General features: G+C 58.6%; 2 protein-coding genes across 2 annotated transcripts; both read right to left on the reverse strand.

The window, feature by feature from the left end:
- Positions 1-1,034: 1,034 nt before the first annotated feature.
- VTJ04DRAFT_9250 (uncharacterized protein) lies at positions 1,035-3,559 on the reverse strand (the record flags this gene model as incomplete). Its single annotated transcript, XM_069367777.1, has 2 exons — positions 1,035-1,160; positions 1,247-3,559. 2 exons carry the CDS (start codon positions 3,557-3,559, stop codon positions 1,035-1,037), a joined length of 2,439 nt encoding a protein of 812 aa, XP_069216071.1.
- A 1,257-nt stretch (positions 3,560-4,816) lies between these two features.
- On the reverse strand, positions 4,817-11,465 carry VTJ04DRAFT_9251 (uncharacterized protein; the record flags this gene model as incomplete). Its single annotated transcript, XM_069367778.1, has 4 exons — positions 4,817-5,045; positions 5,127-11,124; positions 11,180-11,220; positions 11,278-11,465. The coding sequence occupies 4 exons, from the start codon at positions 11,463-11,465 to the stop codon at positions 4,817-4,819; spliced, it is 6,456 nt and encodes a 2,151-aa protein (XP_069216072.1).
- Positions 11,466-17,387: the final 5,922 nt, after the last annotated feature.

Raw genomic sequence — 17,387 nt, forward strand, 5'->3', positions numbered from 1 at the left:
CAGATCAAACCGTTGCGCCAACTGAGCCACTGGTAACAAAACCTACGTACTCCGTAGTCCATACCTCGTGACTTGTCCACTCAACCGCCAACCGCCAACCACACACAAACACCAAACAACAAACCTGGCCTACTCCGTACCAACCCCCCTCCCCTTGATAGCTAGAGCTAGCTAGCTAGCTAGCTTACCTACCCCTCACACTTCATGCAGGTGTGCAACGCCACCTCTGCACTCCGCACTACGCTTTACCAAACACATCCTTCAGCAGCTAGGCTAGCTAAATATGTATGTACATACTTACCTGGGTTAGGGTAGGCACCTCAGGAAGAGGGGAACTTCGTGAGACGACTTCACAATCACCAAGGCCGTATCTACCCGTTCTAGTGTATATCTGAACCACACTCCGAGTTAGGCAACTCAAAGAGCTCGGACTCTACCTAGGTATGGAGAGCTAGATCGCGTGATACCTAGATAGGTACTGTATTAGCGAGGTTCAAGAGTCTCATTTAGTTGGCTCAACATACCTAGATACTTGAGAGAAGTCAATGTCAGCATCTTTTGACTGTAGATTTTCATCTTCGTCTGAAGTATAGTGAGGGTGGGCATATGTGTGTCGTTGGCTCAGCATCAAAGAACTGTCAAGGCCATGCTGAGCGGGATGTAACAACACTCAGATACCTCAGGAATCTGACCCAGGAGCATACCTCAGGTATTTTCTCAAGGCAGGCTGCTTCACAACTCCTTGGTACATAACAACCACACACGCCACCACCATGGGAAAACATATCAACACACATCCCAAGCCGCAAAAAAACCATGCTAAAAACATGCAATCTAAACCATGCTATCATACACCGTATACGTAGTCAACCCAACCATCCTAGGTATCTTACCCAACTCAGCCCACCGAAGAATCCCCAACTCAAACCCCTTATGTCCCGTTTCCTTTATACAGAATGTCCCATATATACCGAGGTAGCCAATTTTTACTTTCAGCTTTCCAAACCCTTACACCATGATTATCCATCATCCGTTCATATCCTCAAGTCCCCCATCGCGCTCACACTGCCAGTGGCAGCAGCAGCGGCAGCGGCATCCGCCACGGCAGCACCAAGCCCGGCGTCAACACTATCCCGCGGCTGGCTATAATACCTCTCATACTATAACCACATGTAGTCAGCATCCCACCCCGTTTAATATCAACCTGAGAGCAGAGGAGGAAAAGAAAAGAAAAAGGAAAACTTACCGCCAACACAAAATTCACCACCAAAGCACACCCCAGCGCGGCGCTCACCACCAGCGGGCCCAGCACAAAATCAAAGTCCTTACCGCTGCGCTGGACAATCATGTTCCTGCGCTTGCGCACCACCCACGAGCTCCACGCCGCCGCGAACCCTGCCACCGCCAGCAGCCCCACGCCCACCCACCGGGCCAGGGCGTCGTCCCTGCCCGCGCCGCCCGCCGAGTACAAGCTCAGCGCCAGCCCGCCCAGCAGCACCGTGATGTGCTGCCACTTGAGGAACGTCCGCTCGTTGGCGAGCCACACTTTCGGCTCGATCTGCAGCGGGCCCGAGTTCTTGATCCACTCGGTCGGCTCGACGACGCCGGGCGGCAGCGACGCGAGGCTGTCGCGGCGCCTCCGAAGCAGTGCCTCGCGAGCGCGGCGGGCCCGCGAGTACTTGGACAGCGAAAAGCCAGGGAAGATGGACGAGAGGGTGCCGTAGTTGAGGCCGCCACCGCCGCCACCGTTCTGGGACTGCTCGGCGTCGATGTCGCCGGGGAGGGAGTGGTCGCCGCCGAGGCTGGCGGTGGAGGCGCGGGCGTCGGTCGGGAAGGTGTGGGAGCGCGGGGTCGCGGACGCGTCGGCGGCGGCGCGCTCGGCGAGGTACGACCTTGCTATGGGCGACCCGTGCGAGGGTTTGTAGGAGCCGATCTTGGTGCCGAGGAAGCTACCGACGACCTGTTCCGTCTCGGCTTGCTGGGCGCGGCGGGATTCTTCCTCCTCGAACGCGGTCTGGGGGTCCTTGCGGATGTCGGTGTCGAGATCGGCCAGCCAGAAGGGCAGGCGGTTGACGTAGTCCTCAAACAGGGAGGCGGTGCCGTGGACGAACTTGGAGAAGCGCGGGCAGGGGTGGACGAGATGCGAGGCCATCAGGTCCTGAACCCAGGCGGGGCGCCTGCGGTTGCTGTCCTCCTTGAGCTTGATTTCGAGAACGGCATAGGGGAAACGCGAGACCTCGCTCTGGTTGATGGTGCTGAAAGGATAGGTAAGATTGCCGCTGTCGATGTCGAGACGGTGCCAATTCTTCGGGTCGCGGCACGGGCGATCCCGGTCGAGGGCGTCCTCGCGGATGAAGGCGATGTCGGTGTCGATGGAGATGCGGACGCGGTCGTCCTGAGGGTTTTGGAAGGCATTCCTGCGGTAGTTGGCGCGGATCATCGGGGCGAGCTTCTTCTCGCGGATGAAGTTCTGGATGGCGTCCACCGTGTCGCGGAACTGCTGGATGACCTCGGGCTTCTGACCCTGGCGCTCCATCTTCTGGATGGTCTTTTCCATCTTGTACTCGCCGTCCAGGAACGCCTTGATGTACTTCTCCTTGATGGCAAAGCGGCGCTCCTCGTTGCTGCCATTCTCGTGCAGCACCTTGTGCTCAAAGTAGATGTTGGGCTTCGTGTTCAGCTGGCCATACCAACGCAAGCGCAGCGACGAAGCCTCAGGCAAGCGCTCGACCTTGTTGGCATAGAGATCAAATTTGGGAGAATCGAAGTAGAGCGAGGTGATGGTGGGGTCCTGCTGGCCGTCGGCCTCGCGGGCCGACTGCTCGCTGTAGATAAGCGCGGGAAGGCGGCGCAGAATGTAGGTCTTGACCTCAAGCAAGTTGTCCGGGTGGACCCAGAAGTTGTGGGCGGTATAGCGGTGGCCGTTGTGAACCTCGGCCTGCTCATCCGGCTCGGCAGGAAGAATCTCTGGAACGGTGCCAGGCTCCTCCAGCTGCTGGCGGATGGCGAAATACATGAGCGACAGCTTGGTGAGCAGGGGCCAGTATGCCTGATCCGAGTTGAAGGGACGCTTCGACAGGCTGAGCATCATGATGGGGCGGATCTTGTAATGCTCGCCACGCTTGCGGTCATGCTTCTTGACGATCTTGAGGAAGCCAGTGTAGTTGATGTTGCTGAACTTTTGGAGCTGCTTGACCTCGTTTGTAATAGCGTCGAGTTCTGCCTCGAGTTCCTTGAGCTGTTCGGGGGTGGCGGTGGTGGCATGTTGTGGTTCTTTCCCGGCCTCACCCTCGGCGGAGGGCATGTCCTTGAGCTTCTCGAAAGCGGCCTCAACACGGCGGCTCAGGTCTTCAACCTTCTCGGCTTGGAACTGGGCGACCTTCTCGAGCTGGACGTTGAATACTTCATCGCAGAAGCGGTTCTCGTCTTCCTCGGTCCAGGGCTCGTCCTCGTCTTCGGGGCGATCTTCGCGGAGCATCTGCTTGAGCTTCGCGTAGTCGATGTACTTGTCCTTCCATGGCGGATAGATGGACTGCCGCAGGGTCTTGCCGAAGCGCATGTTGGGCAACGGGAAACGGGCAGCGGGAGGCTGCGCTTGTGAGTCTGACTGTTGTTGGGGTTTCTCGGGCGTGTAACTGGTGGTGTTGGTTGCGCAAGGACTGAAGATGGAGGTTCGTATGGATGAAAGGACGAGAAAAAGACCGCCTTCAAGAACAAAAAAATAATTATGGAATTACCTCAATTGATGAACGATTTCAATCGGATCCGCAAACGAGTGGCCCTTTTCCAGCGCACACCGATGGCGTTGGAGCACAGCGGTAGTCTATCCGCAAGGCAAGAAGAGTGGAGGAGGAAGACAAGAAGATTCATGGAAAGACGAACCTGGAAGTTCGCCCCACGTCATGTCCGAGGCCAACAGACCCACTGCAAACACCATGCAGGCCCTGGAAGCCTGCTGCATGCAGCGCCGAGATGCGCCTGTTGTCAGAAGCTTGGCGCTGAAGCTCCAACTTTTCGACTGTTTCAAGTTTCTCAAGACCAGCAACAACATGATGATCAGGTGAACATAAATTCAAGAGGTACTCAGGACATTACCTAATTGACTCTGGTGTACAACCATATATTCTTACCCGTCTCATTTTCCATGTGAGGTACAACTATCCGCCGCATCATCAACCATATGTTTGACTCTTTTCTGCCCCAATCCGGAAGCTTTCCCGCTCCCGCTGGTGTTATCAACTGCAGCTTGTGACGACATCCCGTCATCAGCTGGATGGACACCAGCAGCCATTGACCAATCAACCGTCCCACGTGTTGGAGACTTTTTTGGGGTCATGGACAGTCTCTCTACCAAACGTCCGTCGGTGAGGCTTCTCAAACCGCAACGTCCACCTTCTCTATCACAGCCCAAGCCGAGCAGAATACACTACCCAACGTACACAATAGACATAGCAACAGAGGCCAGTCAAGTAGGGATGGTGATGAGCAATGAGCCAAATCATTATTTCTCATGAATATATACCTAAAATGACTATCAAAAGTGCAAGCAAACAAGCACCGCAAGAACAAGTCATAACTAATGCCCCCTTCCTCTCCCCGATCTGATGAGCGCAAGCCGTGCAAATCAACATGAAAAAAACGAGAACAGCAACTGCCTATAGGATCCAGAACAACATGATGTGACCAGAGCAACAGGAAAGAAAGAAAGAAAAAAACCTCCCTCCCATCCAATGCATCCATCCAGCTATATACTTTCCCGCCTTCTCACCAACAAAGAAAATGCACGCCGAACCGCATCCACCACTCTATCATGTATTCAAGCAGCGACCTCCACAGCCTCGGCGGCGGGAGCAGTCTCCTCCGCAGGGGCCTCGACCGGAGCCGGGGCATTGGCGGCCGTAGCAGCCACCTTCTCGGCGAACTCGGCGGCCGCAAACACCTCCTCGGTGGTGTGCTTGACAATACCGCCCGTGACGGGCAGGTTGGTGCACTTCTCGAGGTAAAGATCGACCTCGCGCGCGCACTGGCGACCCTCGTTGATACCCCTGTAGAAAAAATCGTGTTAGCATATTTGTCCAAGAACGATGTGCAGAAATCCATGTGAGTGAGCGAGAGTCAAAACATACCAGACAATCAACGACTGTCCCCTCCTGCAATCGCCCGCCGCGAACACGCCCTCGACGTTGGTGCAGTATTTGCCCGGCAGCGTCTTGACATTCTTGCGGGCATCCTTCTCGATCTCGTCGCCCAGGACGCGGGCCTCGGGGCCGAGGAAACCCATCGACAGCAGCACGAGATCGGCAGGGAAGAATTGCTGCGAGCCCTCCACCTTCTTCATGTCCCAGCCGCCCGAGGCCGACCGGGTCCACTCGACGCGCACCGTGTTGATGCCCTTGACGTTGCCGTTGCCGTCGTCCACAAACTCCTCCGACATGATGCAGTACTCGCGCGGGTCCTTGCCCATGTGCTGGCGCACCTCCGTGTGGCCGTAGTCCACGCGGTAGATGCGCGGCCACTGCGGCCACGGGTTGTCGCGGGCGCGCTCCGGCGGCGGCTGCGGCAGGAGCTCGAAGTTGATGACGCTCTTGGCGCCGTGGCGGACCGAGGTACCGATGCAGTCGTTGCCGGTATCACCACCACCAATGACCACAACGTGCTTGTCCTTGGCCGAGATGTAGGCGCCGTCCTCGAGGCCCGAGTCGAGCAGCGACTTGGTGTTCTTGTGCAGGAACTCCATGGCGAAGTGGATACCCTTGAGGTTGCGGCCCTTGATGGGCAGGTCGCGGGCGACCGTGGCACCGGTGGCGATGATGACGGCGTCGTTCTGAGCCCGGAGCTCCTTGAGCGTGATGTCGTCGCCGACAGAGACGCCCGTCTTGAACACCACACCCTCGGCGGCCATGAAGTCGGTACGGCGCTTGACGATGCGCTTGTCGAGCTTCATGTTGGGGATACCGTACATCAGCAGACCACCGGGGCGGTCGGCACGCTCGTAGACGGTGACGCTGTGGCCAGCCTTGTTAAGCTGGTCGGCAGCCGCCAGACCGGCCGGGCCGGAACCGATGATGGCAACCTTCTTGCCGGTACGGACCTTGGGCGGGTTCGGCACCATCCAGCCCATCTCGAAGCCGCGGTCGATGATGGCGCACTCGATCGACTTGATGCCGACAGGGTCCTCGTTGATGCCGAGCACGCAAGCACCCTCGCACGGCGCAGGGCAGACGCGGCCAGTGAACTCGGGGAAGTTGTTGGTCATGAGCAACCGGTTCAGGGCATCACGCCACTGGTTCTGGAACACCAGCTCGTTCCACTTGGGGATGATGTTGGAGATGGGGCAACCCGTGTCGGACTGGCAGAACGGAACACCGCAGTCCATGCATCGCGCCGACTGGTACTTGAGCTCGTCCTCATCCAGACGCGACGACAGCTCCGCCCAGTCCTTGATGCGCGAAGGGACGCTGCGGTACTTCTCGCTGCGCCGCTTGTACTTCATGAAGCCGCGGGTCTTGTCGAGCACCAACGCCTTCTTCTTGTCCGCCGCATCATCGCGGACCGTCTCCTCAATGTCCTGGAGCTTGGAAGTCGTGGCCGCGGGCTTCTCCTCCTTGGGCCTAGCAAGGCCGGGGAGCAGCGGGAGGTGGTACTGCTTGGCCTTCTCGGCCGCCTTGCGGGCTGCCTCCTCCTGGAGCACGCGCTTGTAGTCGACGGGCAGGACCTTGACGAAGCGAGGAAGAGCGCGGTTGAAGTCGAGCAGGATGCGCGCCGCGAGCTCGGAACCCGTGTAGTGGTGATGATCCTCAATGAGGCTGCGCACAAACGCAATCTCCTCGGGATCCTCAAGAGTGCTGGTCTCAACCATCTCGGCGTTGAGCTTGGAGTGGAAGTCCCTGTTAAGGTCCAAGACGTAGGCAATGCCGCCCGACATACCAGCCGCGAAGTTGCGGCCGGTGCTGCCGAGAATGACGACGCGACCGCCCGTCATGTACTCGCAGCCGTGGTCACCGACGCCCTCGACGACGGCCGTGGCACCCGAGTTGCGCACGGCGAAACGCTCAGCCGCCACACCGCGGAAGAAGCAGGTACCCGACGTGGCACCGTAGAGGCACACATTGCCGATGAGGATGTTCTCCTCGGCCTTGAACACGGCCGAGCGCGGCGGGTAGATGATGATGCGGCCGCCCGACAGGCCCTTGCCAACATAGTCGTTGGCGTCACCCTCAAGCTCGAGCGTCACACCAGGGGCGAGGAAGGCACCGAACGACTGGCCGGCGGAACCCTTGATATTGACATGCACCGTGTCGGTCGGCAGACCCGACTGGCCATAGCGCTTCGAGATCTGGTACGACAGGGACGTGCCCATGGCACGGTCCGTGTTGACAATGTCGCACTCGATGCGCGAAGGCAGGCCCTTGTCGAGGGTCAGCTCGGCCTCCGAGATGAGCTTGTTGTCCAGGCGGATGTAGAGCTTGTGGTCCTGCTTGCGGACGTTGAAGGTGGCGACGCCGGGACGGAGCTTGTGGGCCGGGGTCAAGATGAGCGAGAGATCGATGGTCTTCATCTTCTTGCTCGTGATGTCCTCGCGGACCTTGAGCAGGTCGGCGCGGCCGATCATCTCGTTGACCGTGCGGAAGCCCAGGCGGGCCATGATGGCACGGAGCTCGTTGGCAACATAGTAGAAGAAGTTGATAACGTGCTCCGGCGTGCCCTTGAACTTGGCACGAAGCTCGGGATCCTGGGTAGCAATGCCGACAGGGCAAGTGTTGAGGTGGCACTTCCTCATCATGATGCAGCCCATGGCGATCAAGGGCGCCGTCGCGAAGCCCCATTCCTCAGCACCGAGCAGGCAGGCGATGGCGACATCACGACCGGTCCTGAGCTGACCGTCCGTCTGCACGACGACACGGCCGCGGAGGTCGTTGAGCACGAGCGTCTGGTGCGTCTCGGCCAGACCCAGTTCCCACGGGAGACCGGCGTACTTGATACCGGTCCAGCGGGAGGCACCGGTACCACCGTCGTGGCCCGAGATGAGGATGTGATCGGCCTTGGCCTTGGCGACACCCGAGGCGACGATACCGACGCCCGTCTCCGACACGAGCTTGACCGACACGCGAGCGCGCGGGCTCGAGCACTTGAGGTCGTAGATCAATTGCTTCAGATCCTCAATACTGTAGATATCGTGGTGCGGAGGGGGCGAGATGAGACCGACACCAGGCGTGGAGTGACGCGTGCGAGCGATGGACTTGGAGACCTTGTGGCCGGGCAGCTCACCACCCTCACCGGGCTTAGCACCCTGGGCCATCTTGATCTGGAGCTCGTCCGAGTCGGCGAGGTATGCCGAGGTCACGCCGAAGCGGCCGGAGGCAACCTGCTTGATGGCCGAGCGCATCGTGTCGCCGTTCTCCAAACGCTGCGAGCGCTCCGGATCCTCACCACCTTCACCCGTGTTGGACTTGCCGCCGAGGCGGTTCATGGCGATGGCAAGAGTCGAGTGCGACTCCATGGAGATGGAACCGTACGACATGGCACCCGTGCAGAAGCGGCGGACGATCTCGGTCCACGACTCGACCTGCTCGATGGGGATAGGCTTGCACTCCTCGAACTTGAAGTCAAGCATGCCGCGGAGCGTGCACGACTTGATCTGCTCGTACTCCGACCTCGAGTAGGCCTCGTACGACTTGTCGTTCTTGGTGCGCACAGCGTCCTGGATGTTGGCAATCGACACGGGGTCGTTGACGTGAGCCTCACCACCATCACGCCAGTGGTACTCGCCCGATTCGGGGAGGGCCTTGACGCCGACCGTCTCGCGCGACGGGAAGCCGCGCTCGTGGAAGCGGAACGCATCCTCGGCGATGAGCTCGAAGGTGACACCCTTGATGCGCGAAGCGGTACCGCGGAAGCAGCGGTTGACGACCGAGTCATCGATACCGAGAGCCTCGAAAATCTGGGCGCCCTTGTAGCTGGCAAGTGTCGAGATACCCATCTTGCTCATGACCTTGAGAATGCCGCCGTCGCACGAGTGCTTGTAGTTGCGGATGAGCTCCTCGTCAGTGAGCTTCTTCTTGAGAAGCTTCTCGCGGTTGAGCTTGAGGATACACTCCATGGCGAGGTAGGGGTTGATGGCATCAACACCGTAGCCGAGCAGCACGCACATGTGGTGGACCTCGCGGGCCTCGGCCGTCTCGACGATGAGGGCGGCCATGGCACGCCACTTGTTGGAGACGAGGTGGTGGTGCACCATACCGGCGGCAAGCAGGGTCGAGACGGCGACGCGGTCCTTGTTCGTGTTGCGGTCCGAGAGCACGATGATGCGGTCGCGGGCCTCGATGGCGGCAGTGGCCTCGTCGCAGATGAAGTCCAAGTGCCTGATGTAGCCCTCAATGCCCTCCTTCTTGGGGAAGGTCAGGTCGATCGTCTTGACGGTCCACTCGGGGTACACGGTCGACATGTTCTTGATGGCGTTGAACTCCTCAATCGACAGAATCGGGCTGGGGAGCAGCAGGCGGTTGCACTGCGAGGGGTGCATCTCGAGAAGGTTGCCCTGAGGACCGACGTAGCACTCCAAGGACATGACGATGCTCTCGCGGATGGGGTCGATGGGCGGGTTGGTGACCTGGGCGAAGAGCTGGCGGAAGTACTCGTACAGGAGCTTGGGAGCATCCGACAGGCAAGCCAGCGGCGCATCGTTACCCATGGAACCAAGCGCTTCCTTCTCGTCCTGAGCCATCGGGGCCAGCAGCAGGGTGACCTGCTCAAAGGTGTAGCCGAAGGCATGGAGAAGCGGGTCTTCCTGCACCTTGTAGTCGTCGGGCTTCGCGGAGATGTCGATGCCCTTGGTCTCGCCGACCTTCTCGAGGACGCCGGGCATGGTGAGGAGCTTCGAGTCGATCCAGGAGCGGAAGTCGTTGCGGTTGGCAACGGCGGCCTTGAGCTCCTTGTCGTCGATGATGCGGCCGGCCTGGGTGTCGACGAGCAGCATGCGGCCGGGCTGGAGGCGGCCCTTCTGGACGACGCGCTCGGGCTCGACGGGGATGGTGCCGACCTCGGAGGCGCAGATGATGCGGTCGTCGTCCAGGACGTAGAAGCGGCAGGGACGCAGACCGTTACGGTCGAGGTTGGCACCGCAGAAGCGGCCGTCGGCGAAGGTGAACAGTGCCGGGCCGTCCCACGGCTCCATCTGGCAGGCGGCCCACTCGTAGAAAGCGGCCTTCTTGGGGTCCATCAGCGTGTTGCCCTGCCATGCCTCGGGGACCATCAGCATGACGGCCTCAGGTAGCGAGAGTACGCCGTTGATAGTGAGCAACTCGAGCACGTTGTCGAAAGCTGCCGAGTCGGAGCCGCCATCCTCGACAATGGGGTACAGCTTCTCGAGCTCGTCGCCGAACACGTTCGAACGCATGACACCCTCGCGGGCGCGCATCCAGTTTTTGTTGCCGCGGAGCGTGTTGATCTCACCGTTGTGCGCGGCCCAGCGCAAAGGCTGCGCACGATCCCATGAGGGGAATGTGTTGGTCGAGAAGCGCGAGTGGACCAACGCGAAGTGGGACTCGAAGTCTGCATTTACCAGGTCGTGGTAATACTGGTACACCTGAACCGGTGCCAGTTGCCCCTTGTAGACGATGTTTTTGTTGGACAAGGAGCAAATGTAGAACCAGTTCTGGAGACCAATTGTGTGTGTCGCCCTCTTCCTGAGGACGTAGAGTTGCTTCTCGAAGGTCCGCTCGTCGAACTTCTCCAGGGCGCCTTCCTCGGGGGCATTGCCCGAGCCATACGCCTCCTTCAGGACGACGAAGGGTTGTAGGATGGTGGGCTCGCGGGAGGCGGCCGCGGGGCCCAGAAGTGACGAGTCAACGGGTGGCGCACGCCACCCCAGAACCCTGAGGCCAAGTTCTTCGGCAATGTCTTCCAATTGCCTCTTTGACTCGTTCACCGTTTCCTCGTCTGGCTTGAAAAAGAGGTTGCCCACGGCGTATTGCCCCGGGGGCGGGAGCTTAATGTCCTGCTCGCGCTCAAAGTTCTTGATGAAGAACTTATGAGGGATGGCCGTCATGACACCAGCACCATCACCGTCGCGCGCATCTGACCCGACCGCACCGCGGTGGGTCATGTTGCACAGGAGGTTCCGTGCTACACACATGTTAGCTGGGTAGTTGACGGGCGCATCGGGTGTCGCAGAACCTACCATCGGAGACGATCTTGTGGCTGGCCTTGCCCTTAATGTGGCTGTTTGACCGTCAGCGCGATGCCCCCCAAAGGTCCGTCGACATCGAGAACACTCACCAGGCGAAACCGACACCGCAAGCATCTTTCTCGAGGGATGGGTCGTACAACCCCTGCTTCACCGGGAGTGCGCCAGCCCACGATTCATTATTCTCAGTCTGGTACTCGTAAGGGTGGTATTCCGCCTTCTGGGCCTCGAGGTGAATCTCCCGATCATCAAAATCCTCGGGAATGTTGTAGGCACCCATGCTCGGCTACTTGACTGACGGTGCCTGCACGGGGGCGGGGTGTTTGGGTGATCCGAATCCGGTACAACGGCGGCTTGGTCGTTAATATACGACAGAAGGATCTGGAAGGAACAAGCAAAAGGTTAGCCTGACCGTAAGGACAATTGGCGCATTCAAGTTTCCAAGCACATGTTGGAAGCACATGGACAGAGGTCACAGTTGGAGAGGAGGCCCAGCGAGGTTCCCGGAGACGTATTCACAGTCGGTGGCATTGGGAGAAGCGACCCGAGAGAACCGTCGATCGGATGGCGGCAGAGAACACATCCGAGGTGTGTTCGGAGCGGGGCTTCCTCGCCGGGCCCCGTCCCGGAGCTGACCGGTCGGGGTCCGCCGTTGACAGATCGGCCCGGGGTGCGACGTCGGCCAGATCGAGCATCGTCTCGGTCCAGAACCCCCCGTCCCGATAACGTCGCGGGTCTTCCCCTCTTAGCGGCGATGCAATGGACGGTTGCTGCAGCTAGCCCAATCTGGGCCGTGCCCACTCCCCCAAAAGCGACGCGGGATGACGCCCGTTACGAGGAAGTTGATGGTGTGCCGCGGCTTATCGTGCGCGGAATTCGCCTTCGGAACTGATAAGGCCCGATGACGGCAGGCTAGAGCACCGGAAGCTCCTGGCAGGGCAATGCGGCCGGCTGAATGTGTATTTCTTGGATTGCCGCATCTGGATCTCGTCGAGAGCAGTGCAGCTCCGGGAGAAGTGAGGGGTCGAGCGTCCTTCCTTCGATTCCCGAGAGGACGGAGTGCCAAGGTGCCGGGACCCCGCCATGGACCAGGGCGAAAAGTGGGGCAACGCTGCAGCCAGCACATGGGGGCGGACGGCGCGGAGGTGGGAGGACGAGGGGTCGGCGGTTTTGACACCCCCACCATTTGTCCCACATGGAGGATTTCAGTGTGAGCCGGTGCAGCGCTGGAAGCACATGCACCAGGCTCAACCTCCGCCCTCAATGGATGTCCTGATCCCAAGACACCATCCATCTAGGCATTGCGCGGTCGCTGAATTGCCCATGGAATTGCGAATTGGCGGATCAATGCTGGAGCAGCCGGGCTGGCCATAGTTCTGGGGCCGGAATCACAGGGGGATCTCGATGTTCGTCGTGTTTTGTCGCGCGTGGTGTGTCGTCATTGTCTGGCCAGCGTCGGCTGGCTATAGTACGGGTTGTGTGTAACCAGCAATGACAAAAGCGCAGCTGTCGGCATCTGTCCGTCTCATGGTGCTTTGGACTGATGGCCGCGACACAAATCCGTCCAAAGGCCGAGGCAATGGATCTGGTCTCCATGACTCCGCGTACGGGGGGCTCCTCTCCATGCAATGTCCAATTGTGGTCATGAATAGGAGACTTACCAATTGACAATGGCACCTGCGGCCAGAGATACTCGCACACTAGGACTGACTCGGGGGATGGTCCCAAAGACACAGGTTGGTTGAAAGACGGTGCTGCGCTGGTGCTGCTACCGGATTGGAGAGAGTGCAAAACCGCGAAAGGAAAAGAGAGAGGGGGAGGAGGAGAGAAAGCGAAGAGCCAGATGGAGGGGGCAAGTTCGCTTTTATGAACCGGGAGGAGGGGGATCAAGGCTCGGACGAGGAGACGAGTCAACACAGACGAGCCACCACCCAGGACGGGGACGGACGGAGACGGAGACGGAGACGGGGATGGACGGGGGTAGGTGACGCAAATCCCGCTGCGAAGCCGCTGCGAGGTTGGGTTGGCAGCAAGGTGGTGGAGGATGGAGGAATGAATCAGACACCCCCCCTGTATGGTTCCCAGAGTCGGCTAGGGGAGTTCCCAATGTCTCGAGGAGGAGTGGAATCGGCCAAGACGACGACGTGCAGGTTGCAATGAAATTGGAGTGGACAGACTGGTGGACAGCTTCTGCGTCTGCTGGTGCTGATGCTGGTGCTGGTGCCGGCCGCGAGATGCAAGTGGCATGTGCATCTGCTGGTTGAAAGGACAGGGACGGGACTGGATGGACAGCTTCCCTGCCTCCCACCCGGGCACATTCAGACGGGATGGTGGGGGGACTGGGAGAGTGGACGGAGGGGGGTAGCGGGAGTGGGCCGCCGGCATCATCATCGATCCAGCGCAGCGGCCAATCATTGCAGGGCCGTCTGTCAATTGAGTAAAATACGTTACGTTACCATACGTCATGAACTCTCGTCTAGATCAGGTCAGTCCTTTCGATCCGCGGACAAACATCAACAACATCATCATGGAAGTGTTTCCGGATGTTTGACAGCGAGATCCGTCTGAGAGTTTCACACTCCAATCTCGCCCATGCTGGCGGTATTCCACGGGAAACTGTTGTCCTGTGTAAGTTGTGTAACTGCAGACAAGGCGAACTTGGACGCCCTGCCACAACCAGATGCAAACAAAACACCTCAAAGTCAAGAGAAGTGCAGCAATTATTCTCTCAGTCTTTCCACAGCCTTGTCTTGACTGATGATGTTTGAGGGCTTGACATGCCACCGTCTGCTTCATCTGCTTGACCTTCTTCCCATCATTGCCATCACGACCCGCCAGCGTCGAAGCGGCAACGTTACCGCCGTGTCAGTGAGTCAGTCAGTCAAGCTACAAGTGTCTTCAACTTTTCCCTAGTGTCTCCTTACCGACTGCTAACCACAACTAACCACCAAGCCAGCGTCGGCAACAATACTCACGGGTCACGGAACAGATCGTAGCGCCCAGTGTTGATGGATCGGACCGGTTGCGCGGGCGGTGGTGTGTGTGTAAATAAAATTCGCCATCAAAACCGCAACATCCAACGCCATCGCAGAGAAGAGCGCTGACATCTGAAAGCCTGTCGGTTCCTTCGAGGTGCACCCCACACTGTCGATCCGTCTTGGATGGCCCGGAACAGCTTAGCTCGAGATCCACCTGCACGCCCTTGTCGCCCTGCATGCGGCGGGCGCAGGGATCCCATGCTGCCACTGCTGCCATCCCGACAGGGGTTGCCCCGTGCGGGCAGTTCCCAGTCGAGAGCTGCCGGCCAACCAGCATCGAAGCATTTCAATCTCCACGCGGCGAAGAGGCCGATGTCGCCTGTGATTCCGATGCTTCGAAACGCCGGGACGTTGTGTTCACTTGCCCGATGATGGACCTGTGATGGAAGAACCCCTCTAAGGTTTCCCCGTTTGGCCGACATGCTGCTCGTCGGAGGTCGGGTCGCACACACCTTCGCGTGGAAAAGAACGGTTTAACGTTGCAATGGAAGCACAGCAGTTCCCGTTCTGTCCTCCATATGGGGAATTAAGGAACACAAATCCTCAATCCAACCAGACCGATGACGGAACTGACACAAAGTGCTTCTCACAGACAGGTACCGCACACAGCATATCCTGGGCTCGCGTGTTCTCTCACGACACAACATGCGCAAGCCATCTCGGTTGTTCTGCTCTCGGGGTTTCACAGCCGTCTTGGGTCCACCACATCCTCCTAGGATCCCGCCTGCACAACGTCAGACAATGAGATGCTATTACTTACGGGGGATGGAGAGAGGAGGGTCTGAGCAGACTGACAACATGTCCATTGACTGATGAAGGGGAGGGCGGGCGTTTTCGGATTCCTCAGCCTCAATTCTTCCATCTGCCCCTCTGCCGTTCACAACGCCACAACGTATAGTATACTAGCATGCATGTAGTACTGATGTAGTAGCAGCTGTGCTGTGCGTATACTTCATACATCATACCGTACCATTGCCACGGCAGCGTTGTATCGTCGTGGGAAGCTTGTTGTAAAAGGAATTGGCAGCGATTATTCAAGGCTCTCCCCGCGGCTCACCAATCAGATGTCTCGATTCCACGTAGAAGCCTCCCACTACTCTTATCTTGCATCAGCGGGGCAGCCTTGCCACGCTACGCTAAGCTTGCAGATGGAGAACGGCTCGAGAGTGACGCGCTGGGGCTAAGTACGGCCTCTCGCGGCCTAGCGGGTTCACGCCCGAGGGGTGCGATGCATCAGGTCGGTAGGTAGCTTTTGCGTTGGTTGAGCACCTGTGAAGATGGGGAGTTGGCTTTCCCATCCACGCAGCACACGTCTGGCGAACTGGCTACTGGTAGGAGGGGAGCCAGAGGGATTACGGATTTTTACCAGATCCCAATCCCAGAGTGCCAGATCGGACATGGATGCCAGACGGGCGTTGGCTTGCTTGACGTACGATTCACCCTGAGAATCATGTGCTCCAAAGCACCACCGCCGCCATTGTCCGCTGGAATTCCCATCCCAGCATACATAACCGTAAGAATTGTCAGCCTACACTGCGGTACCTGATGCGCCTTCGATTTCGGAGGCACTCCCGCCACCGTCCCGGAAGGGAACCTCGGTGCCAGCATGTTGGCGCCGCTGGAGAGAATAGAGTACCTCGTCGCCGGATCACTTACTCGGTTCAGTCAACACCCCACCCCAGTGGGGGTCCGGCGGTCGGGGTCGAGTCTGCATGAATTCAAGTCAAGGCCCGCATACCGTTCAATACGGTACAATACTGCGGAGGTTTTGGCGGAGTGTTGTTGTCGCTGGTCTCTTCGGCCACTCCGTCTTTGTTTCGGAGCAGCAACCGCAGCACTTCTCTTCATGACATCTCCGCGAGGTCGGAGCAGCACCGCTATGACTGTCGTCCACCGCCGGCAGTCTCTCTCGTCCGTCGCCCGGTATCGGCGACGCCTCATTTGCCTCATTGGTCTTGCCGAGGACAGAGTGCCCAGTCGAGCTCGAAGCTGACGGAGTAGCACTGGATTCCTACTGTGTAGTAGGTAGCCCAGCACGCGCCCAGCTTCTGCATTGGGGCTTCCCGAGCCAATCCAATCCAGCTAAATTCTAAAACACTTTAACGTTCACTTGACAGCTTGGTGGCTTGCAGCAAGCAGCAAGCCGAAACTGCACACAGCCCACCAGAGCTTTTTTTGTTGCTGCTCTTTTGCCTCGGACGTCAAGGCCGTGGGAGGTGCCCCCCCGCCGTCGCCGTCTCCAGCAAGCGGCAACCCTGGCCTTGGCTGTTGGTGTCTCTTCCGAGAAATCCCGACGGACGCGGGTGGACACGAAAACCGCCCGCGCCCACGGGGCTTGGGCTTTGGGCTGCACATTGTTTCAACATGCCACCGAACAATGGTCCTTCAGGCTTGATTACTTGATGAAATCGCAAAATGTGTTTTCCTGCTCGTCGCCTTCACGAGCGGCGTGCGTGTTGCTGGCGCAGGGGGTAAAGGGGAAACAGCGGTTTCGGGGAACAGGATGCCAGCGCCGAGAATGAAAGGGCCGATGGACGAAGGACCTTTCTCTGCTTGATGCGCGCTGCATTGGATGGGAGGCGGAAGAATCGGCATTGAACGTTGAAGTTGGCCATTGCTGCGATGCATTTCTACTTAGTACGAGGGAGGAGGCTGGCAGAGCGGTGTTGCTACTGAGCTCCAATGGGAAGACGAAGAAAGGCTCCATGTGGTAGGCTCCATGTAAAAGGTAACTCGAGATGTTGTAAACGGGCAGTGGTCTCCCAGATCGAAAAACAAGGTCCTGGGATTCTGCCCCAACATTGATGGACATGACACATGCCGCTTCACGTGTTGCTGGTTTGCGGTGTTGCCGTCGAGGAGCCCAGCCCGATGTTTTGACTTTTTCCTCCGCAGCGCAGGTGGAGAATTTGACGCACCCCACTGCGGGGACCCCTGTCGGTTCGTGCACGGACCATATGTGAGGCTCCAGTGCAGACGCAGCTTGGGAACTTCACATGGACGCGACTTGGAGATGGCGTCACAAAGTAAACAACAGCTCCAACATTGATTGACATGAAGTCTGCAAACAGCTTCCAGGTCGTCATGTAAGGAATTAATTTACATGAGGGCTTTCGACACTCTACCCCTTTTTCCTTCGCCAATTCATTGTTTTGGTCCGGCCC

Source organism: Mycothermus thermophilus (genome assembly GCF_041956435.1).
Source record: "Mycothermus thermophilus strain CBS 625.91 unplaced genomic scaffold VTJ04scaffold_6, whole genome shotgun sequence".
Lineage (NCBI taxonomy): Eukaryota > Fungi > Ascomycota > Sordariomycetes > Sordariales > Chaetomiaceae > Mycothermus > Mycothermus thermophilus.